Source organism: Larus michahellis, chromosome 1, assembly GCF_964199755.1.
Source record: "Larus michahellis chromosome 1, bLarMic1.1, whole genome shotgun sequence".
Classification (NCBI taxonomy): domain Eukaryota; kingdom Metazoa; phylum Chordata; class Aves; order Charadriiformes; family Laridae; genus Larus; species Larus michahellis.
In genome coordinates this window covers 151,993,655-152,018,922 of record NC_133896.1, presented here as the reverse complement: position 1 = coordinate 152,018,922, position 25,268 = coordinate 151,993,655, and the positions used below count along the sequence as shown (strand labels likewise).

Sequence of the window (25,268 nt, the reverse complement as noted above, 5' to 3'; positions counted from 1 at the left end):
AGTTCCCCAGGATCTCAGGAAAACCCCATTACTGCCGTTTCACGTCCACATTTCCTCGCCTTCCTAAACAAATCAAACTCTACTTCTTTCCTCTTTAAGGCCTCATCCTCTTCAACTAGGCTAGCAAGTCTTCTCTTACCCGCCATAAATGTAGAAGGACAGTCATCTGAAGGAAAAGAGAGAAATCTCTGTCTTTTTTTTCTTAAAAAAAACCCCTTTACTTTGTTTATATGATGACCCTTTATTTTATTGTTCCTTCATACATGTGGCCTGGCATTTAGCTTGTCCTCTGCTTGGATGGGCCTATTAGAAACAGAAAGAAAAAAAAAAGTATTAAATGCTCAGAAGCAGAATTGCAAAAGCATGAAGCTGGTAATCAGGAGTAAGAGGAGTCCCTGAAATCAGTTCGAGTTCATTCTTAAAAAATATCAGGCTGTCAGATTGAGCATGTCCCTTTGACTTCAGATCTCTCGAGTTTCAAAAACCTAACCAAAGAGCATTAACATTCTGCTGCTGTATCTTTACAGGATAAATTACAAATGAGAACAGTGAGTGCACCTCGGAAGTGATGGTCTTTCCTTTGGATGCTTGATATTCTATACAGCTAAGTGCTGCCTTAAGACTGATGGAAAACTTCTTCTCTATGCTTGATTTACAGTCTATCTGGAGGTAAAAAAAAAGGTGCATTTAATACTTTTATTTCCTTGTTCTCTTTTAATTATTTTTTTTGGCATATCCAGGCTGCAGTCCAGGAAAAATGCAAGTTTTGTGGATACATTTATCGACCCTTGCATTGTGATTTAGTAACATACATCATCTGGTACTTACTTGTACATCCTAAAAAACCAGTAAGGGAAGATGTTGAGCACATGTTCTAAAATAAGTATATGCTTTAAACATGCCATTAAATTGTAGTACTTGTTTTTCTCCATTTTCTAGATTTTTCCATTTCCTTTCCTGGAGTTTTAATTCCTTTGGGGCATATCCTAAAGTCCTTACTCAGACAAAACCATTTTTCTATTTACTTTGTTTAGGTTGAAAACTGCGTGAGGCAGTAATATCCTCAAGACAAGCACTTTCTTATCATTTAGGTCTGCAAAGTTAACATTTTTCTGACACAGTAACTATTGACTAAAATAATATTAAGGTCACCAGCCCTTTTCTGGCAGGGATTTTCTTAAAAATCCAGGGAGGGCTCCAGATTAGTAGTCACGGTGTTTATACAGGTCTTATGCATGATGGCTCATATGCGCTCAATTTTTGTACTGCTTACGTTTAAAAAACACAATGAAAACAGTCTTAATCCTGCATAGAGACCAAGCTTGTGGTTTCCACTCTCATCAATTCTGTTCAGACAATCGAGCACTTTGGAAGTTAAATTCTCCTTTGTTACTTTCCGCTCTGGTTTTGCACTTTTTCCTTTGAATTTTTTTCTCGTGTTTGCCTTTCCCTCCATATTTATGCCTTTATCTCAGGCTGTTGGGCTGTGGGCTGGCTCCAGTATCCAGGAAATAAGTTAGGAGAGCGCTCAGCATTTGATCATCACCACGTTTTGTGACATTCCACATTTTTTTGGTCCCTTCAATACTGATGAAATTTATAAGATGCCAGGAGGGGTCTCTCGGATTAAGCTGTTTTCTTGTGTATTAAAGGGCTGTCATGGAACATTAACCGTGAGACATCAACTAAATGGATTGAGACTTTAACACAAGGTTGACGACCTAAAGGTGGAATTCCGTACCCTTTCTCCCAGGAGAGCTGCTTTATGGCTCTGCAAGTATTTTCAGTTCATTCATCGGGACTACTTGTAAAATCACAGCGTGATTAAAGGGGCCAGAATCTGTCCCTGCTGACAAAAGATTATTTTAACACTTAAGGTTTCCTTTGTGCAGCTTTTGCTTTGACTAGTGAGCACTTCATCAGGTGAGTCATCCCATTTCACTGGGACTAAAGCTTGCACAGCTTGATCCATCAAGATTTATGGGTATGCGTGTGTAGACCCCATTAAGCTACGCCACTGAAGTGAAGGACACAGCTTTGGAATAATGAGGTATTCACTGGGAGCAAGTAATATTAGACTGGGGCTAGAAACCCATTGTGAGCATGTTGGCAAAGGAGGCAATTCCTCTGAAAAAGGATCTGAGCCAGGTAATATTCTGTGCAGCCAAGCCTAATGTTCAAGCAGCTCTTTCTGGAGTGGAAATCAGAAGCCTGAACCATGTGTCCCACGTAGTACAAGGGGGAAAGCAGGCCACCTTGGGGTAGGATTCACAACCCAGAAGGAAAGAGTTGTTGCCTAAATGCAGAAAGGACTGGGGCTTTGTATTCCCACCTTACAGATGGCCCTAACCACAGCCCTCAGTAAGGCACCGAAGCGTCAGAGTCAGGTAGGGTTTCAAGCCACCCTTCTGCTCTGCACTTCCTCAGGGACATGCATTTCACCCGCCTGGTGAACAGGCAATTCTGCATCTGGAGTGCTCAAGGCCACAGACAGTGGGCCAGCCAAATGGCTCATGGCCGCCAAACAGAGGAGGTCTTTCTCCTCTCCTGCTCCTCCTGCTCTGCTCATCCCTGCTCCTTCTGTGAGCTGGTTCAATTCTGTAATTTGGGGGGGGGGCGGTGGGAGCCATCTTTTCCTCTTTTTTTTTAATTATTTTCTGATGTAGAGACCTGAAGGGGCTTCTGCAGAAGTCCCACTAGGTCGGATAGCAGAAGGCAACTGGCAGAAGTGCACAGCTAGGAGTGGGGGACAAGGGCTGGCAAGCTGTCGTTTGCCAGACTAGGGGTGCAAATGGGACCAGCCATCCACCATTTAAGTGCACTCGGTGATAGAGGGGGCTTAAATAAGCTGTAGCCTGTTGTGAAACCTCGCCTTTCATCCTTCGGTAGATCTGCCTGCGAATCCTCCCAGTTGCTCACACGCTTCCCTCCACGACCTCGCAAGGGGCCCAATCGTGTCAATTTTGTCCCGAAAAATTAGAAACTGATTTAGGGAAGAAAACCACCACCTTTGCCAGGCAACAATGACAGTGTTATTCTGAGTACTAACAATATCAGAACAACTATACAAAATCCCATAATTAAATTGAAATTGTTTCATTTTAAATTAAAATTCATAACATCTTTCTGGAAGGTTGCAAAATCAACTTAAACTAAATGCTTATCAATTCTATTTTATTTCTTGTCAAGCCTTCCTTTCATCTCACACTACGAACCATAGAAATGCCGGAGTTTTTCCCTCAGACTTTGATCATTGCATTACCATGACAACAGTGTATTTACTGTAGCTATAATAGATGGACTTCAGATGTTAACCAGGTCCCTCGAAAGTCCACGGGGGAGCTTTTGGTCTCCATATACCAGGATAAATGAAAGAATGACTCTCTTTACCGAAGAGCTATCTAACAGGTAACTTATATTTGCTTTCAATTTCTGCCTGCTCTTTTAGCAAAGTCCTCTGCCTTCCACCAGTTACACTACTGACTATTTTAATTATATGGAAAAATAGGTCAAACTTTTATTTAGCAACTTGTTTTCTTTTTTGCTGACTGGAGCCCGTAATCCAGCAAGTTAATGCATCAATCTGACGGGATGTGACGTATGGACACTGCGAAGGCTTTTATTCTTACTGTTTACATTATTCTTCTTTTCAGAGCCTTCTAGCCTTGCACAGCAGAAGAGGAATGCGTAAAGCGTTATTCTTAAACAGCTCGCAACCAAAGGATGATATTTTGCATACATATAGGTTTGGAGCGTAAAAATATATGATAGAAACAAAATCTATTACTCTCCTGAAGACATTGATGCATGAGAGTAATCAAGTCACTTCAACAATAAAAATCACTTCAAACTTCAGTGCAAGTTTTAATACCTTGTTGAATTACAGATATAATACAAACCAGTCCATGCAACTCCAGCTCAGCAAGCAAGAAGCAACATCATTATAGCAAGATTCTTAAAGTCTGTATTTTTCTTAGTTTAAGGACCATACGTATAAACAATAAAATTCCTTTTGCACAAATTTTTTTAGAGCAAATTATAAATATACATAAAAAGTTCCATGAATGCCTGTCAACCTTCTTCTAAAAGACGTAATTAGAAGATCAGAAAACTAATTGCAAAGTCTGTTTAATATCAACAGTTTGGTTACATACAGACAATCTTGAAATAATTCATATCGAAAAGAAGAACTGTGGAAGCTTTATATAGTTCTGAACATGAACAACTGATATTTTGTAAGGTATAAAAGTAGTTCTTTAAAATTAAAATTATATCACTAAGGTAGTCATAAAAATTACTTGAGCTATCAGTAAGAAAATTTCTTTATTAGTTAATTTAAATGAGTTAGAATTTTCAATTAAAATCTCGAAAGGCTGTTTTAACCATACCAAAACAGGTATCATTGCAGCAGAAACACCTGAAAACAAACAAGAAAGTAGCATTGTGGGCCCAATATTTATTATTTCTGAATTACGTACATTTCAAAATACAAATTACAAATTCTATGTCAAATTTAATCCTTTAAACTTGCTTATTAGCTGTATAACTTACTAGAAACAAAGTTTCCAGGGAAGTACTTTGCAATTAAACAAAATTCCTACCTCAAGCTTCCTGAACCACAAAGTCCCCCTTTTTAGAACAGGTAAAGAGGCCAAAAATGCCTGTTGAGTCAAAGCAGAAGAAAGTGGTGAACAGAAGAAGGTGCATCAGGAAACAGGCATCTAACAGTCGCAGCGCAGCCCCAAACCTCTGGGTCATAAAGGCAAAATTTTGGTCACATTGAAGTTCAAAGGAGTCAGAATCTCATCCTAAACGCACTTCTCACTGCCTGCCTGGTGCCCAGTAAATCTGAACCCAGTAGCTATGGGTTCCCATTAGGAATGCCCTGGTGTGGAAAGCTCAGGCACCACGCACCGCCTGCTGCGGCACACAACCGGCCATGACCCAGATGTATCTTTGTGTTGTGCTCATCCTGTTCTTCCAAATTATCTTCTGGGCCTCTTAGCAGCTAAACTAATTGAATGAGGCAGTGCTGTTAGCGGTGGCAGCCTCTGATCATGTCCACTCCCTACCTATGGCAGGTACCGTGACACTGCCCTACACGATCGTACTTCTTACTATGTCATACTACTTAGCCCTGTTTTTGCACATAACCACTTGTAGCCAGCAGAACTACAAATGAGCTTCATTTTTCCATTTTTCCTCTGACCCAAAGTTAAACGATAATTTGAAGAGAAAAGGGAGGAGCTCCTCTAAGAAAAGCTTTGCTCAGTAAACGCACCTACAGCTTTGCAGAATGATCAAGGAGAAAGTCTGAAGTCTTCAGGGTTTTATTAAGATTCATGTATTTGGCTGCAGGAAATAGGAATTTTATTCAGGGCTAGCCTCATGGTACCTTCCTCACCTCTTGCCTTTTCTAGGGAGCGGTGTGGGGACAGTGCCCGCCAGGAAGACTTGCCTGGTTCTTCCAGTTACGAGAACCTTTCTCCATTACGCAGAACGTTTCCGTCATCAAACCACCTGGGCTGAAAGTTTGCAGTCTGGTGTCTGCCTTGGAATTATAATTATTCCTGATTTCAGCCAAACGAGTTAAGAAGAAGAGAAGGTATGTTCTTGAGAAAAGTTAGTCCTTGCTTTGCAGGTGTGTGGGCTCTTTGCAACAATGCTACCCCCATTTACATATCCGCCTGGATTCACCAACGTTTAATAAAACTGAAGTCGTTACCCTACTACATGGACACTAATGTTGTCATTTCAGACTAGGTTTAGGCCAGGCTAAGGTAGCATTGCTGGCATAAAAAGTGGTCACATCCTTTTCCTGCCCCCCCCAGCCTTTGCCTGGAGTTGTGCAGGGACTCAATGAACTGATTGGGAGCTGCCAGCAAATTAACCTGGCTTAAAATGACCGGCAACGGCAAAACAAAAAAATTATTTGATCATAGTGTGATCATTAAATCATTAAGTACTGAATCATAATGAATATGCAGGAAGTGAATAAATTAAAATTACACAGGCAGGCTTAATGATACTATTTCCTAATTTTTGAGTGCTCGACTTTGCATCCATAGTGGTTACATTTAATGCACTTTCTGTGACTTTGCTAGGTTTTTCAAAAAGTGAAAAACCTCATTACTTGGCATCGTCACGACATTTCCAAAACATCCGCAGCCTCCCTGTCCCTTCAGCTAACACGCTGTGGCTGCTGGAGCGGTCATAGGGTCCCACTGTAGGAAGGGACAAGGAGGAGCAGTGAGAGGCAGGGATGAGATGCTCTCCCACTGGGCTTTGAGGCAGAAGAGGAGCACCAAGTTTGCCAGCACCAGGCTCTCCTCCCAGGTGCCCACATGAGCGAGCAGCCCCTGCCTGTCCCCCTGACCTCCGGCCTGACAGCTCCTTCTGTACCTCAGACTCCTCACTCCAGCCCCACACTTTAGGACGAGCATGTGCTCATCTTTATTTCTGGCTTTCCAGTTCCCAGGTACTTCCCAAGCAACTCTGAGCATCACCCCCTGCTTTCCAACCCCACTTTCAGTTTTTGCTCAGTCCAAAGACCTCCTTGCCTTCTTCTCCAACCTCTTTCTCCCCACTCTGCTGCACTCGTGTTGCTGCCCTGACCTTCCTCTCCCAGGCTCAGCTCCATGCTTGCTCCCTTTCCCACACTGTGGACATGTTTGTTCACAACACCCTCTCCTTACCCAAGCTTGTACTAGGGTTCTTTCTCCATCCCTCCTCTCTCCTTTCTCCTCACTGACATGGACTGCAGATCAAATTTCCTTGCCTTCCTCGCTCCTCATCCGCTGTCTGTGTTTCTTCTCCTGCTGGTCATCATTTTCTACTCCATCCACTCTCTGTGTTCCCTCTTATGCTGGTCCATTTTCCTCCCCAGCTCACTGTCTCCTTGCTTGACCTATACGACTTCCCTCAGACAGTCTCAGCCCTGCCTCCATTTCTTCACTCGCCAGCTCCCCTCAGGACAAACCCCATCCCCACTTCTCTTGTCCTGTAGGACACTCACATGAAAAATGATCAGCGGACACTGTAAAGTGGCTTAAACTCACACCGGTTCCAAAGGAAACCCCTCTTTCCTCCTTTGACTGCACCATGACCATTTATGTGGCTGCACAGTGAAACAGCTTAGGAAAACACAACAGCTGAAAATTAACCCATCCACACACAGAAGAAGTTAAATTTCAGCACGATCAGCTTCCTGCTCCGGCCCACTGCTCCAGGACAAGGGAAATAACATAAATGGGTCTCCAGAACTGGGAGTAAGATCACCCTTTGCAGTAGCAGGAGAGATATAAATGAATTAAAGCAGTCTTGCAACTATGGCTTTAGCAAAAATGGGTAAGATTTGACAAAGAATGGAAAATCAGTCTTCAATGGAAGAATATACTATGGGGGCAGTGCTGTCTGAGCTCATGCCATAAATGTCTTACGACTCCCTAATTATTGCTTTGTTCCTTAAGACCATTGTCTCGCAAGAGGTGTCGCATTCTGGCAGGGTGAGAGGAGTTTCACATCAAACAAACTTCTCCCAAAGAAACCCGTAGACTAGCTGGGAAACAAGACTATGGGGAAATACCCCAAAAATTTATCAATTCCAGATTAAAATGCAGAAAAAAAGGCTGGCCTGAAGTGAGCCACTTCCTACTTTACAATCCCTGAAAAACATGCAACCTCTACTGTAGCCACGCTTCTGGTTGAATTGCAAGAGGAAATGCAACAATTAAGGCTATTCATCAGACAATGTTTTCGAATATCGATATTATATTTAGGTGTAGTCTGCATTTCAAATTTCGGGTGGTATTGTCAGTGAGGAATGCGGAAAAACCTTCAATGAACCCTACGTTGGGAACACCTTTGTGCCAACGCTACTATACTCCCCCGACACATCGTTTTACTGGGATGGCTCATTCTGCTTGGGGAAACAGTTTAGTTTTGCCAGTAAAGTAACTGCATATAATACGTATCTGCTAGAGAAAGTTACCACTGCGCCCTTACTTGTATTATTGTCAGCAAAGACCTTCAACAGCAGACAAGACCTGGCTTGCCAAAATGACCTTCCTGCAGAAGCACTTCTGAACTCGTTCTGCAGTGCCTTTCTCTTTCCCTCTCTGTGTTGCAAAACATTAATCTAGATTCATCATTCAGATCCTCACAGGAAGCAAAAAAGGTTACATCAGCGCCTGAATCAATTTAAGTTCTGCAGGCAAAACTGTGAACCAACATTTTTCATGAATAAAGGGGCTAGAAAGAGCCAAAAGGTTTGGGTATGTGTTCACTGCTGACTAACACTTAGTAATTTTCAGAAATCTTCCGTGGCTGCTGCAGTCTGAGTAATCCTGAGAGGACTTCGCGTACAGCACCGCCTTTACACACACATCGCCCAAAGTATTCTGCAAAAGAATGCCGTCCTCTTTTTGGGGTGCCGGATTGGGTAAATCTTAAAACTGCTAGACATGAGGTCACAGAACAACCAAACCGATTTTAATTCTAAACCTACTTCAGGTCATCCAAGCCCTACGCAGAGTAAGGCAAAACGAAGAGAAACAGGAGGACGAATGGGCAGATGAAAGTCAAAAGTCCAGGCCTGCTCCTCTTCTTGGGACCACATCCAGACAAAAAGCTGCCCCCCAGAAGAACAAGGCCCCTTTGTAGACTGCTGGTTTTCGGACGGTACGTCCCACTTCCCTGTGCTACCGCGGTGACTGCTCCCTTTCCATCCGACCCATCCTTGCTGCGCTCTACGTGAGTCAGACGGGGGACCTACTCAGCCCTTAAATATGTGCTTAAGTCTTTCCATATTCAGAAGAAAAGCTCAGATGAGATTCTGAGCAAATGGGTAATGAAAAGCATGTGCCCAAGTGTTTACCTGATAAAGCTGCTTTGCTGAATCTGTGCTAAAATGTCAAGTGCGCGTCAGGCGAGCTCAGGATCTTCCACAGCGCTCTCACTCGCAGAGCTATGCCATGAAAGATGCCGCGTCCCCAAGGGGGAAAACTTTTTCCTGGAGAGCAGCCCAGAACGAAAGGAGCCATCAGATCAAAGATAAGTCTTACCTCCCCCACGACACCCCCCACTTCCCCAAACAGCAGATCAAGGCGGAGGAGGTCTAGAAAAAAAAGGAAAAAAAAAAAAAAAAAAGATTCTTTTTTCTATCTATCTGAGAAATGAGAGGTTCTCCCATCTCCCACTTGGTTTCTCCAAGCCGTGCAGCTAGGAGCAGTCTGTTGCTTGCTTGGAAGCAACTAGACAGTAAGATGGGAAGTCAGGGAGTGCAGGAGTCAAGTTATTTATTGACACCTCCCGCTTCCAAGCCGCTTCACAGCTTGGCAGTGGCAGGAGGGTTTTGAGACTGACCACAGCAGGCTGACCTTTCCTCCTCCACAGGCAGAACGGTCTCCAGCCCCTGCCATTCAAGAAGCTATGGATACTTTTGTTCGTTGGCCATTATTCATTAGATTTGGGAGACCGAGCTGTTTAAGCTGAAACTTCTTAAGGTGAAGAAAAAAATGCTGCACATTTTACATTACCTCTTGAAAATATGAAAGCTTGCTGCAATCGTCAGATACAATATTTATGAATTGGTCTTTCAGCCAAAACCACTTTTGCATAAGGATACACAGCTGCCGGTACCCAAAAGTATGATACTTCCCAAATATATCTTTGCCATTTTTAAAATCATTCCAGAGGCTTGAAAATAACATTTCTTTCATCGTAAGTGAAATCTCTAGTTCTGATGTTTCAAAGACAGTCTGAAATTAGCTGGGTTTTGTTTGTGTTTGTTTGTTTGTGCACAAGAATAATTGATTAAATCAGCACAAGCGCAACTGATTATACACTCTAAGGAGAGTACTGAGGAATTCAGCTGCAGAACTAGCAGCATTGTGAAGAGCCGTACCCAATTTTTATGCTTACATCTCCTACATGGAATCCCCTCTTAATTATACAGTAGCAAACTTGAAATGTGTCATCACCTCCCACCACTGGATATCTAGATTTTGAATGAATGTAACCTGCATTTTTCAACATTTCTAAGGAAATTTTTTTAAGAGGTCTCTTTAAACTTTTTTTTTTCCTGAAAAGGCAAAATTTCCATAGAAGAATATTTAAATACTCATGACTTACAATGAATGTCAGCCTTCTTTCATTAACCAGCATAATGACCCCTAGCAGTCTCACACTGAGAAAAAATCTGCAGAGAAATATGCCAAGTCTTGTGCCAATTAGGACTTTGAAAATATATATATTATAGACCGGGAAACAAAATGTGATATTCAAAGTTAAAAATTGAACTTATTTCCTTAGGTCCTCTGAAAAATAATCTATTTTTAATGGAAATTGAAAAGCTATCTTTATCAAGTTTCACATTCAGTCTACAACAATAAATCTATTGTTCAGATGTGGTTTAAATTGTTCTTTGGAAGAAGAGGGTTTTGAGAAAATCAAATAAAAACTGCATTAAAGAAGAAGAAATGCCTTTTTAACTGGAATTACTCTATATACGTAGCCTGTAGTTTTTGATACATTTTAGGTCTGCCGGAGTAACAGGCAATTGGACACCATGAAAAATTATTTGCAACCATTACAATAGGAGAAAATGTGTTTGCTTATTTAAGGGAGAAGAAGCAAGTTTAGCATTATGCCTTTTACTTTAAGAAGTATGTCTGCAGGGATCCAGATGCTAAGAAACGGTAAGCTGATGACATTGGTTGGAAATGCCACGCTATACATTAAGAAGCCATACACCTATTATTTATTTCACAAGCACGAATTAGGTCTTGTGGAAAAGCACTTTGAGTTTCAGTCAGACTTGCAAGAAAATAACAATACTTGGCACTTTCAAAACGCTTTCCATCTGAAAAATGCAAATAATTAGGAGGTAGCAGGGGGGGAACCGAGACATTGTGCAGGTCACCAATGGACCTGGGACATCCAGGGAAAGCTCCAACGCTGCCAGGCATTGCACAGATGGAAGCAAAGTGCCTGCGGTGCACAAGGTACTGCTTAATGTATCCTAACCACCCAGAGGGATCAACACCCCAAAAAGCCTTTGCTGCCGCTCTTCTTTCTGCCAATGATATATTTAGCACCCCAGAGCCCCCCGCTTCATGCCCCCCTCAAATACCCGCCTATGAATGGCACCTAGAATTAATCACAGCCAACAATACTCTGTAAAGCTGCCCTAGTTTACGGATTAGAGAAGTGATGCACAAAGGCATTATATATGTGGCCTAAGCTCGTAACATTGCACAGTAGAAGAATTATGAATAAAACCCATTTCTTTGGAGATTTCCAGTTTTGTCGCCCTCAACAAAACCCCTTTTACACAGACTTCAAAATCCTTAAGTATTTTTTTCTGGCTGCAATACTATGCCAAATATTTATTTTATCAGTCCAAAACTCAATTTACTGCTGAAACCCTGCATGAATACTTCAGAGAAACTTCTAAGATCCTGCCCAGAAGAGGAGAAAAGATTACAGAGATGAATATCGTGCAAATAAATCTCTGTCTATACCACCAATCTTATGAACTGCTGCTTCGCCCTAAGGGAAGTTCCTGAATACAGGCACCTGTACATAGAAGGGGTCTAAACAAGCTAAATTAAATACCTGTATACATGCATGATGTATATCAACTTTTTACAGTGCTGTAGTGAGTGGAGGTGAGGATAACAGAAGGATAACTGAAAGAGAGAGCGAGATAGTAAGAGGAGAGAAGAAAGGAGGGGAGGGCAGGGTGGGAAGCAGAAGGATCTAAGGCCTGACAGTAAAAATAAAAAAAGTCCCTAGTAAAGGAAGGTGAAGATCCAAAAATATAAATAGAAAAGAAAGAGAGGTAATAGTCAAAATACATGGTGAGATAAAAAAAAAAAAATAAAAATTTAAAAAACCCCAAAACACAACGCTCCCCCCGCCCCCAAAACCCTCAAAACCAAGAAGCAGCAGAGAAAGTTTAGACCTTTCAGAAGCTCAAGCCAGAAATTCTTCGTCACGCCAAACTCTCCTTCATGTCAGTGGGAGTTTTGCCTTAATGAGGACAGCAGGATAGGCACCAAATGCAGCTTTATTTCTTATACATGAATAACAGCAAGATATAGCAAGATATTCTGTTATTGAAAAAGATGATGCATTTTTGAAGAAGTATGGATGTGAAGGGCTGTATAAATGTATATCGTGTATATGTACAACTGTAATTGCTACAACCAGCTGAGTTATATCAGTGTGCATCAGCTGACAACAAGGTCCTTTGTGCTGGAAAGAAAGAAAAAAGACGAAAAACTGACTTGCCCCACCTTGCAAACAATCAAATTAAAGGTCCAGAAAAACTTCCATTGACATCACTGACAGCCCAGAAAACAAGCAAGATCCTCAGTCCTTCTTATAAAACCAATATAAATACGAGAGTGAATATGAGTGACCTATTTATTTTTTACCAGTATTGCTCTTCCTGAAATTGTTGGAAATGCACCCATCTGGTTCACAGAACTATTGTTTGATTAGGTTATTTGTGTGAAAGTATCTTTCCCAAATATTGTATTAATATGTTGAAAAGGAAGCATAAGATAAGTAGGTTGGCAAATAAAATGATCTGAAAGGTCCCTTCCAACCTAAGTGATTCTATGATTCTATAAAAATGTTCTTCTCGGCTTGGTAATCAAAGATAAAGCAAATTTAAAAAACTCCATGCTCATCTGAAGAACAGGATGACGATTCTACCTAACTAAGTAGTGGCCTTAATGGTCCATGTAGAAATCATATAGCCGTCTTCCCCTTTATGGATCATAAATTAAAGGAACTCTCACTGGAAGTGTAATTGGCATGTGGGTACGTCTAATGCAAAGCCTTCAATTGAAAACCTTTTACTGTTTTAGATGTCAAAACCAGGAACAGACAAAATACCACAAGGAAAATCTGTAGAATTACCAATAAAAACAACAAGGCAGATATTTCGTATGAGAACTAGCCGAAAAATATCCCGGCTCCAGCTGATCCCATTGCACACTAATAACATTTACTATCGACAAGATTTTACAGGCATACCGTTCTTATGCATAATATGGGAAATAACGTGTCAATTCTCCATGACGTATTAATGAGAGGTGTCCCACCCAAATCAATAAGCCTAGGACACACTCAACGTTGGACTCATTCAGCTGCTGACCAAATCAGATAACCAGTAATGCTCAGGTTCTGCACGGTTACATCCACCTGTTGATGTAGAGATTACAGGTGGGAGCTGCCTTATTAAAATTGCTCTCCAGCTTCAAAAATTGACACACCTTAACAGAGGGAATTGAGACAAAACCAGTCTGGTCTGCTCATCAATGACAAAATGGTAATAAATAATCAAACCCAATTATTATTGTTTGCAGAGCTAAAATTATGCTTAAAGAAATTCAGTGCCATCTGTAAGCTTGTTAAAGTTGATTATGATTTTCTCGTGCTGGTTTTCTTCCTGTGATTGAATGGTATTGTCTATTTTTAAAAGAAAAAAAAAAAAAAGCTGCCTGAATAATAAATTGTTTTTCCCAAGATAGAACAAACCATAGTGATGAACTTTAAGAATGGTTACCAAATTAGAACCGAGAATGAAAAACAAGTATTTTCCTGTTCAAGGTTTTGTTTTTAATGTGTTTTTATTTTTAACTGGATTGAGTGCTGATTACAGAAAATTCAAGGCTACCCGGACATCAGACTGCTCAATTGACTGAAAAGTTTGATGACTTCTCTAAAAAGTGAGGTCTGTGTGTGAAATTAAATCAGTATCACTGCTCCGAGATAATTTTGGGAGGGGGACAGGGGGGACGGAGCGGGAGAGGTTAATATTGCTTATTAAATAATGTTAAATGAGATCAAACAAGACGTGCAGGATTCAGGAGGGCTCTTGAAGCTCGGGTTGTTTCCCCGGTCTGCTTATGCAACCTCGGACACGCAGGCAGTGCAAGGGCCTGCCATTTTATTACATAAGGTAGCCCGAAAAATGTACAGCCAGGCCGTTGTGAGCTCCATTAAGGGCTGCATTGGAGCTTCTGTATCAGCCAGCGCTTAGAAATTTTAAGAAACGATCAGAAGGACTTAGACATTGCCGAGTTTGGGGTTGTTGCTCGTGTTTTAATAGCAACAGAACTCCTCTAAAAGCTAGCAAATATCATCAGCATGAGCTGCACTTCAATACATTGTGCTTTGAGGGTCGCTTAAGTGAACAGCAAGACACAGTCTTCGGTTTAGCACAGCCGCGGTAAGCGCGATCCGGGGCTTTAAAATCTGCCTTTCCTATGATTAAGCAAATTGCCTGGTTTAGCAAACAGCAGTCAATGCAACGTTATTGTTTTAACCAGCGCTTAAGTGCAGTGGATAGCTGAAGACAATTCCTTTCCAACACATCCTCACATTCTCAGTTCAGGATTTCAAAGCCTGATCTCGCACAGACAGATAAAGCTGTAACTACAGCAACACCGGGTCAAGAAAAATGACCACCTTGCCCCAAATCCTCTCCCTGACGCCGGGCAACAGCACGGGCTGGGGGAGCCTGGGCGAGCAGGGCAGGCGTGCAGCAATATCACAGTCTCCCAGCGGAGACTTCTTCAGCCAGGCATTGTATCTTGGTATTCAATGCCTCTTGGTGGGATTGCTTCCGTGAATATAATTGCTTTCTGAACCTACTTGAACCCAGGCAGATAAGGCTGTCTATCCTCACCATGCCTGCACAGCTCAGTAATAGGACACCAGGGAGCGAGCTTGAGCACTGTACCCTGCTTTTTTTTTTGCAGCACTGCTGAAGTTTTAGCTCATGCTCTGGCTCTGCTTCGGAGCACTTCAACTAGCTTCTTCAAGCTATCTCTTTCCACAGGAGATGTGCTATAATGGGGCCAGCCCTGAGAAGTGAAGGTGCAAACCACCAGGAGTCCCTTGGTCTTGGTTGCCCAGGGGGGCTGGATGCTGGCCCAATTCATTTTGCAGAGCAGACACAGCCAGGGGGACCACCTGGCTCGGCACCCCCTCTCAGCCGTGGCCAGAGACGGGTACTGAGGAGTGAGTACAAGAACAAGGCAAACCAACGGTGATATTTCCTCAGGATATTCACCAAGCTTCCAAGAATTTGCAGCTCAAAACTTCCTAAGCCAGAGGCAGTGGTTTTGCATTTAATGGCCTATGATGGATTTCTCTTCCATGAACTCATCCAGTCACCTCATTAGCTGATGTAACCTCTCAGCATCCACATCCTGTGGTGAGGAGCTCGGCAGCCTGACCATGCCACGTGAAGAACCACCTCCTTTTGTTTCCATGCCGCAACTGCCTGCTTCACGCGATGCCCTCTGCTGCTGTCGCTGTGAACAGTCATTCCCAGTACGCCTTCTCCATGCTTTGCATAATTTTACACATTTCTGTTGCATCGCTTTATCAGCATTGTCACTCCTTGGGCTGGAGCCACTCTGTTCCTCTGATCACCCTTGCTGCCTCTCTCTCAGTCTCCTCCCTCGCCATTATAGACCTTCGAGGTGCGGGGATCAACAACACACAATACTGAAGATGTGGACTCACCATAGCTTATACAGTGAAATAATGGGATTATTTTTTATTGCTTTCCATTCTTTTCTTAATAATCCCTAATGTTCTACTTGCCTTTTTTTTTTTTTTTAACTCACAGCTGAGCATTGCATTGATTTTTTTCTGAGTTGTCCACGGAAGATTTTATCTAATTTTCTGCATCTTCAGTAACTTGTAGCAATGAATTTTTATGATTTTTCTTTGGGTCATATATACTTTCTTCTACTAGCTTTCAGCCTGACACGCATATTACATTCATCTGACATGAAGACACTCAAAGAGAAAAGGTGGTTGAAATGTCCCAGTAGATGATGCTCTATCATGCTGGCACTTCTTGTATGTTTTGAAATGACGAAGAGGTTTCATACCTGAACTTCCAAATTTCCATTCTGATCTCAAATGTACATACAGTCAGATTTTTTATTTTGACTTTTTCCCCATATAATAATTTTACTTGGCTAGAAATCTTCTATTTTATGCACAGATCCCTAAGAACAGTGGTAAAACAGCTGAAAAACACCTTCTGTTATAATCAGGCCAGCAGAAGACCAGCTGTTTTACACCAACTTGTGCCCAAGCAGAAGGTGGTAAGATAACCTCCCTGTTCCCACCATTTACGTGGTCGGTTTTGGAGTATCTTGGGCATGCTACCTGATGCATGGGCACAGAAGAAAGAGATGGTGTTGCCCCAAAGAGCTTACAGGCAAAGGAGAGGACATGGAACAGCAGGCAGGTACTGACAGAGTACGGGGCAAAGCGTGTGGCAATACTCTTTCCTTGTGACAAAGGTCCAAGCTCACCAGTGAATTTTCAGACTGAAGAGGATTAAAACTAGTGCGGGGAGTGCATAAGACTATTCCTCCCCAACGTGGCAGGCAGCGTGCAAGCTCTGCCATGGTCCTTGGATAAAGGAACGGAAATGTCTTTACCAAAGTGTAATTAAACACAACATTCTGGTTGGACTAAGCTGCGCTTCATGGTTTGCCTTCAGGGGGAAGAGACACAGGAATAGAAGCATACAAAACAATACTTGCCCCACTGCCCCCAAAATGTACATCAAATTTATTTGTACAAGGCCAAGAAAGCCATGCCCCCAAATCCCTAAGCCTAATCTCTGACATCCCTGAGCAAGACAAATGCAAGGAGCAGAGGGTGAATCACATCTGCAGTTTCTCACCTGCTAAGTTGGTGCATGAGCCTAAAGGACCCCATCCCTTCTCACCCCCTTGCCTTTCCCGCCCTGCAACTCTTATATTTCTGAATTCAGCTGGCAATGTACTGGTATATATCTTGTGTGGCCCGTAGCAGGTCACAACAAAGAGTAACAGCTTTAGTCCCTCACGAAAATCTGTGAAATACCAAAAGTGCCGCTACATAAACAAATCCACAACCATCTATGCATTCTGCTTAAATACTTATACATGGTGTTTCCTTTTCAAACTTCAGTAATCAGTCTCATAAAGGAAAAAGTTAGTCTATCAATCAGCTGTTGCTGATTTCTGACTGAATTAAACTAGCTAAAATACAAATATTTTCATGGCCTCAGCCTAGTTTTTCAAAAACAATTTTTAATAAGATCAAGGATCAACAGAAAGATAAGCCAAATCTAGGAAAATTATATTTTATACAGATAATGATCCCTCTACAAAATCTGCAACTAAAGTGCATCTGCCCTGAGAGCCTGAAAGCAAAACTATAAGCACAAATGGAAGTTACTTAAATTCATCTTAGAAAGAAAGAAAAGCAACTAAATGAGCATAACATACATGTTTCACTCTAATTTTCAATTATATGGTATTTGCCGATCATGTATTGTAGAGTGATGTAAGCAATCTGGTTGCTCAAAACTTAAGTTTGAGCACAGGCAATTATTGTTTAAATCATTATGCAAAATGTCCAATCCTTAAAGAATGCTAGAGCTACAAATCAAAACCACCAGTTGCTGATCTCAATTTTCCTACCTTAAATGAAGGTATTACAATGCAACATCAGTTTCATGATTACATACTATTATTTTCCATGGGGCTTCACTATTTCAATGTATTGTTAATATACTGAGCTATAAATTCTTCCTCCAGTTTAAAAACTGGAAAACCCACCCTAGCCTACTGCAGCAGTCACCAAGTCCATTAGGTTGAGTCCTTTAGGTCCACAGCATAAAAAAATCTAGTGTGAGACTTCACTGGGGCATATGAAGTTACTGTCCTGTCCATGGCAAACCTAGTGCTAGAAGGTGATGAGCAGATGCCATGGTGGACACCTGAGACTGGTCCTGGTGGCAGGTCCTGCTCCTTGGGGTGCTGCCTGATGACAGGGTACAGGATAAGGAGGAGAGCAAACACACGGGCTCAGCTCAACTCCAGAGCCTGGGCTCCACAATGGAGATAGCCTCTCTCCAGGTCCAAGGTCTGTAACCTCATGGCAAGGACACAGCAACAATTTCTGTGAGGGGACCACGGAAGCGGTGAAGAAGCAGTGGTACGGCAAAGAACACAGTAGGCAGTGTGAGGAAGAAGATGAGAAGAATGAAAAAGTAGTAGTACCATGACCTGATCATCAAAAGACTAGAATCTGCTGCTTTTGCAGGCTCAGATCTCCTGTTTGTGTCCACCACAAGTCTCTCACCATCTTTTTAGGCCCACAGTCTCTCACCCACCTTTTTCCTTCTATTTTCCTTTCCTTCTCCTTTCCTTGTCTGGTCTGGGTTTTCCACCTCTATCTACAGTTCCAGCCCTTTCCCTGCACCTTGTTGTCAAGCTTTGCCATCTATGACCCCACCAAGTCCTCTGACTTAATTGGAGGTCCCTGCTCTTCAGTTTCCCCATGCCTCCATCACCAATGCTTCTTCCTCTCCATTCTAGTCCCACCACTTCTTGTCACCATGCATCTGAACTAAGCAGTTTCATCCTCCTTCTCCACCTTGCCTCCGCATCAGCAGGCACACCCTGCCACCAAAGACACTGAGACACTCGGCTGGGACGGTCTTCATGCTCCCTTCTTATGGTGCTCACCATAGCAGTAATATGTGTGGGAAAGTCCACTCAGACCTTCAGCCACCAACTGGAGCGCTCTCATTCTTCCCAGGAAGATGAGCAGTTGCTCAGCATGTAAGAATGCTGGGGCGTTCAGCGAGCTCCATGCTGAGAGTGTCTTCAGCAAGTGCAACGGCCAAGCCCTCAACATCCTTCCACCAAGAGCGCATTGTGACAAAATGATAACTGAGACAAATTCTGGAAGCTTTTCATAGGCTCAACATAAGGCACACCCCCGTCACAAGATTGATCCCAAGCCAAGTATCTTTTTCCTGCTCCAAAACACGAAGCCACAAGAATTCAACAGTCTTAATGAAAGTGTTTCTCGACATAGCCAAAAAGCGCAGATTCACAGAAGAAGAAAGATCAAGGTCTCCTAATGCAGGATGATGTATACGTAAACCATCTTCATCAGATATGTGGCCAAAGAATACATTTCCCTCTAACCACGTTCTCAGAAATAGCTGAAGCGTTTCAGCTGCAACTTCCCAAAGAGAGCCTGCCTTCAGCAAACACTCAACCTGGAAAATGTCAGCCTAGTTTTAAGCTTAGCAAATGCATAAGCACCTGAAAGCAGAGCATTGTACTGGAAAGCACTAGATAATTTTCACTGTGGACAAAGCTGCTGCCTATGATAAAATAACAACTGCTTCAAATGCTTTCGCATGCTCTAGGCTAGCAAATGGGGCAATAGCCGTAATTCTGCCAAGTCTAGTCTGTGGGTTCAATCCTGCACACATGCAGGGCAGCACCTTTTATTTGGGAAGGAACGCAATTTTAGGCGAGCCTACTGTCTCCAGGCTTTGGAGCAGGGCACAGAAGTGCTGCCAGCTTGGGGAATCACCCTGGTGTCGGATACCTGGCTCTGGAAAACCTTCATTTTCACATGTTCAGGGGAAACAGTGCACTGCTTGGCAATTGTGAATTTGAATACTCCTGTTGCAGAGCAGCTCGGTCAATATTCATCTACAGAAATGTATGCAGGATTGGGCCCTCCGCCAGCCGACAGCTCTCAGCATCAGACACGGATCAGCGGATGAGCTGGCTAGGTCTGGAAACTGTGAACACTAATTGTTTAGTATCACCAAACAAACTAAACCCACGGTGGGATACAAATTAACATTTCACACCAGGGTAAGGGAGAGAGAATTTTCCAGTCCAAGAGGCGGCCACTTGTTGAGCTGAATGCTCAGGTTAGCCGTCCCGGTCCAAGGGAGCCCTACAGCCTTTCTGGAGATTTAGCACCGTGAAAAGATTAAAGTTCCTCTGCTGGCTGTAATGCTTATAACCGCTAATTATTTCTGAGTCACTTGAGTGAAAGTAAACTGCCATTCTGTAGACAGTTAAGGAGTAGGGGGGAAAGTTTCTGGATGAGCGTGCTTGTTAATTGACAAATCAGACCAGTGACCGCAGAGGAAAACACCGCCGCACAACTCTTGGTGAAAGGAGCCCCGTGTTGCCCCTCAGCTGTGGATTCAGCGTTTCCCTCCGTTCCGCACCCTGAAGGGAAACCAGCGGGCGCCCGGCGCAGGGCTCTCCCCAGCACACCACGCAACCTCTAACTCCCACCGGCAGCCTTCGCCCATTCCAAAATCCCACTGGTCTTACTGGAAGTTTTCCTTGACCAAACGCTGCCCGGTGAATGCGCGGACCCTGTTCCAGTCCAGCCGCAATGAACCCCCAATGCCACAAAACTGACAGCCCCACCAAAATGAGATGGGGAGGGGGACAGGCTGGGGGGCAACTTGTTTTTCCAAAGGGAGGGGACAGCCCGGCCGGACAACCCTCCCCACCACCATCTCCCCCCAGCCCGGCCGGGACAGAACACGCTCCCCACGGAAACTTTCCCGCGGCAGAGGCGATGCCACCCGGCACCCACCTCCGCCACCCCCGCGATGCGTGGGACGGAGGGGAGCTGGCCCCGATCGCCGCCGCGGGGGGGACTGGGGGGATGTCACGCGTGGGCGGGCATCCCGCGTGGGTGCCGCGGGCGGGAGCCTTCCCCCCCATCCCCATCCCGCGCGGGTGGGCGCCCCGCGGGGCGGAGAGGGAGGGCCGGGGCCGCCGGGCCGCGCGTTACCTGGGGTGCCGGTGCTGCGGGAGCGCGGCGGGGAAGCCCCAGCCGCCGCCGCCGCCGCCGCCGCTGCTGCTGCTGCTGCTGCTGTCCGCGGTGGCCACCTGGGCGCGGGAGCCGCCGCCGGTGCCGGTGCCGCCGGGCTGGATGCCGCCGCTTTTCCGGTGCCTGCCGGTGCCGCTGCGGCAGCGGCCGCCGCTGCTCCAGCCGCGCAGGAGGCCGGCCTCGGGAGCCGGCAAACTCTTCCTCGCCGACGAGGAGCCGGGGACGCTGCCCGCCTCCTGCCTGCCGCCGGTGCCGGTGCCGGTGCCGTGTCTCATGGTGCGCGGGGTCGCCGCATGCCGCGCTGCCGCCGCCCCGGGCGCCGCGGGACCCAGGCGCGGCGGGGCCAGGGGCTCGGCCGGCAGCGGGAGGCCGCCGGGAGCCCGGGCTGCTGCGGGGGGGTGAGGAGGCCGCGGGCCGGGGGGGGGGCTGCTGGCCGGGGTTGCCGCTGGGGCATTAAGTTGGACGCGCGGCCGGGAGAGGCAGGGCGGGCGCGGGGGCTGCGGGGCCGATAGTTCTCCGCGAAGTTGGAGCCCGGCGGGCAAGGCGGGGGCATCCTCTCCGACGGCCCTTCATCGCCGCCCGCCGCCGCTCCCCCCCGCTTCTACCCCCCTCCCTTCGCGGCCGCCGCCGGGCCGCCGCCCCGCGCCCTCAGCCGGCCCCGAGCCCCGCGCCCATGGGCAACCGCGGCCCCGGCGGCTGGCGGCGGCTCGCCCGCCCGCACCGGCTTCTTCCGCCGCTCGCTCGCCTTCCCCGGCAGGGAGGGAAGGGAGGGGAGAGAAAGGAAGGAGGGGGAGAGCCCAAACCCGAGGCCGGTGCGCAAAATGGGTCAGGGAGGGGGAAAGGGAACCCGGCGCTCGCCTCCCCCCTCCCCGCAGCGGGCTCCGGGAGGGCCGGGCTGGGGCGGTGGGAAGCGAGAGGGCTGCGGAGGAGCTCTCCCGCCCCGGCTCCCTGTGCACAAGTGCAGGGAATGTTCCACTGACCTACATATTTTTCCAAACATACGTGACCTTTTTTTTTTTTCTCTCTCTCTCTCTCTCTCTCGTTCTGTGGGAGGAGACAGGCGAGGATCCAAGAAAAGGAGAAGCTGGAAAGAGAACGAAAGGGGAAGCGGGGGGAGAAAATAAAATAATAAAAAACCTCAACCAAAACGCCGGCCCCGCATCAAGGATGGTTTCACAACGCCTCGAGTAAACCCCGTCGCGTTTACATATGTCGGTAGCGACATCCCCGCGCTGCACCGGCGGCCGCCCCCACAGCCTGACCCCGGCAGACCCCGCCACGCCACGCCACGCCACGGTCCCCGCCGGGCAGGGCTGCGCCCAGGTGCCCGGCCGCCGGCTCCCGGGGCGTCCCGGCGGGACCCCGGCTCGGCTGGGCTTGGCTGGCTGGGATGGGGACGACGACGGGGACACCCAGCGCCCTGCCCGCGCCCGCTCCCCCGGCGGCGGCGGTGGTCGCGGGAGCCGAGCGGGAGCGGGACAGGGCACGGCGCTGCAGCGGGGCGGGCTGCCGGCCTCCCCGGGCACGGGCAGGAGCTCCCGGTTTGGTTATGCAACGCCGCACCGGCAATTAGAGCAAAACCTTGACAGAGAGCTCTTTTTTTTTTTTTCCCTTGTTGTAAAGTAGGTCATTCTTTTTATTCCCCACTTTGCATTATTTTTTTTGCCTAATACTCCTCCTGCAAAGTGGCCAGTGAGCGATAAGGAAGTGTGCTGCAGCCCGGGAGGAGCTGTTGATTCCGAGCCTTGCTTTCGCCTCGCCGGGCATTCCTGCCGACTTCGGGCGGCGGCGGGGAGCGGGGTCTGGGGTTGCCTTTCTCCCCCAGGGAGGGCAGAAATGGCCGGGGAGCGGGGGCACGCCTTGGGCGCAGCCCGCCGGTATCCCCGCCGGTTCCCAAATCCCGCTCCCCCTGCTCCTCCTGCCCGCCACTCCCGGGCCCCGCCGGCTACTGCCCTCCCGCCCGCTGTCCCCCTCGCACCGCCTCTGCAGCCGCGGCTTGCCGGCACTGATGTGCCCACCCGGCCAAACACCCTCTTCTCCCCAGTGCTGTGCCGCAAAGAAACACCTGGAGTGGGCACTTCTTCCACCCGCAGAAGGGGTCTCCCCCAGGGATACAGTATTTGCTTTTTAGGACAGTTGCATTTTTAGTTCAGAGAAGGGATTTCCTGGGGAGGGAAAAGCCCCTTTGGCTGGTGCGAGCTCTGTCCCCACCAGAAGGGCCCTGCTGCACTGCCATACCTGTGCCAGCAGGTTGTGTGGTGGGCTGGGGGCTGTTTCCCCATCTCCCCCCAACTCTATTCTGCCTCCCTTTTGAAGGCACGTTAAATCTTTCCAAAATACCAGCCAGCAGAGACCTCTCTGCCCACGCGGGGTGTGCGTGGGTGGGCGCAGCGTGTGGGCTGAAGGTTGCTGCAGTTACCTGGCTCCAGCGAGGAGCCGTGCTGCTTCTCCCACTGCCCCCACCACCCAGCTCACCCAGTTACCCCACCGTGATGCCCAGCTCCCCCCCTCCGGCACACCACATCCAGCCGGTTATTCGATCCGATTCAATCCCGAATGCAAATGTTAATAATTACAAAGTATGGAAAAAAACCTTGCGCTCTTTTCCTGAGCGGTTTTACACCGTACTTTATACAACAGGCATGACTAATGTTGAAAGGGTAAAGTTGTTTACTTTTAACCAAGATTAAATACAAAACTTTGAAAAGCTCCTCCCTTCCTTTGGATGAAACCCAGCATTTTTTCCCATTTGGAAATTGTCAAACAGTGGTTAAACAATCCTTTGGCAAACAAGTAGTGCCTGAGGGAATAAAGCATCAGATACATGGGGAGTGGAATAAAAGACATTTCTGTTCCTGAGGTATTTTTCTTGTGTTGCACAATGAAGTATAACATAAAATCTTCAAGCCTTGTAAGGTTAGAGAAAAGGAACTTCCCATGATTATATACACCACACAATCTGATATTCCAGTCCTTTTGAAAACCTACCAAAAGCCTGCCCCAAAACCGACCCTATGCTTTCAAAACTTGAGAAACCAAGTACCTTGAGGAAAATACCACGCTGAGGAAGGCAATCAGAGGGACACAGGGGCGTATGCACAAAATTACATCTCTGCCGTGTTTTAACATTTTCCCTGAATTTCCAAGGACTCCATTGCACAAGTGAAGAAGTGAGACTGGTTAAGGTTTGTTTCTTCATTCATTCCCCAGGCTACCGGTGTAAACTTTAATTAGGGCAACAAACAGCAGATTGGCCGAGGGTGAGGCGGGCTTCTCCCAGCGCATACCTGAGGCCCGTTGTGAAACACCAGCCGTTCAAAGCCTGCAGCCCTTCTCCCCGTCTGCCGGCACGTGGAAAATAACCCAATACTATCGATGCTGCATTTAGTTTGGAAACTAACCAAAAGGTTACGCTAGATGCCACACCTAAGAACTTTAGGGCATGGGCCTAGCGCTCAATTTTTAAAAATGTAATTGTTTTATAACCATGAAATATCAGTAAGCAACTTTTCAGACACCAGGAGCCTGTGATCCAAAGCCGCAATCCCTTTTGTTTTGACTAGAATAAGCTGGCCAACCTTCGCGGCCCAGAAATGAGACAGCAGGGTTTTCAATGGGCTGTGAACCACAAGCTAAGGTGCCTCCCAGGGCGGAGGACCAAGGGGAAGAGCGGGAGAGGACAGCAGCTCCCCTGGGAGCCCACTGCTCCATTGTGGCAAGCCCATGGGAGGGATGTGGGGTTGGGTGCGAGTTCAGCCCGGACATACCAGGTTTAACTCTGGCTTGATTTCTCTCGCTGCCAGGGATTTGAATGATGTGGTGCCACCACCACCTCATTGATGTAACCCTCAGCAAAAGAGCCACCTTGGACATCGCTTAGCTCCAGGAAGCGTAGGCTTACCTGTGCAACATTGACGCTTTTAACCTTTTAACAAACGTAAGTACATGTTGCGGGGAAATAAGATGGAATTTGCAGCCCTTAATTTAAATGTGAAGCCTACATTTGGATTAGTGCTTGTGTAGAAGTAAAAAAGGGTCCCCCAAATAATCATCCTCTAATCAACACAAATGGCAACAGTGGTGAAAAAGTCAAGGGTGGCACTGTGGGAGTGATGGAGAAGAATAAAGGACTCTCAAAGAGTCAAATAAAAGGCACTGAATATGAACCTATTCTCTTAAGTTTTCAAGTAAGAAGGAGATGGACAAGGATTGCTTCGATTAATATTAATTAAGGGACAGGACAGACCTTAGACCACTTGTCTCCCTACCTTGCAAGCTGAAAGAGAGTGCAACAGGGAGAAATGCATGGCAAATAAATCTAGTGGCTCCTGTTAGTTGAAGGAATCGCACCAGCCGTGGCTGCTGGAAGCTCTGGGATGCTTTCCAGCCGGGCTGGCTGGGGGAGGTGAGCATGGGAGCACGAGGACAGATGTGGGGAGTTCCTTCTTTGGGTAACACCCTTCTGCAATCAACGTTGGCAGAAATTTCTACAGAGAGGAACGGTCTTCAGAGGATCAGCACTATTTTTCATTCGGCAGCTTACAGCTTCCTGAGGGAGGGAG

The 25,268-nt window shown here is 46.2% G+C and overlaps 1 protein-coding gene across 4 annotated transcripts in view; it reads right to left on the bottom strand.

The window, feature by feature from the left end:
• Nucleotides 1-21,268, bottom strand: part of NPAS2 (neuronal PAS domain protein 2) — a 108,458-nt gene extending 87,190 nt beyond the window's left edge. For 2 of the 4 annotated variants that reach the window (XM_074609211.1, XM_074609219.1), the window contains exon 1: nucleotides 20,668-21,130. In XM_074609211.1, coding sequence (XP_074465312.1) covers nucleotides 20,668-20,981 — 314 coding nt within the window. In that variant the 5' untranslated portion in view covers nucleotides 20,982-21,130. Of the gene's footprint in view, nucleotides 1-20,667 lie in introns of all 4 variants that reach the window. The other 2 variants (XM_074609228.1, XM_074609235.1) reach the window with 2 other exon arrangements.
• Nucleotides 21,269-25,268: the final 4,000 nt, after the last annotated feature.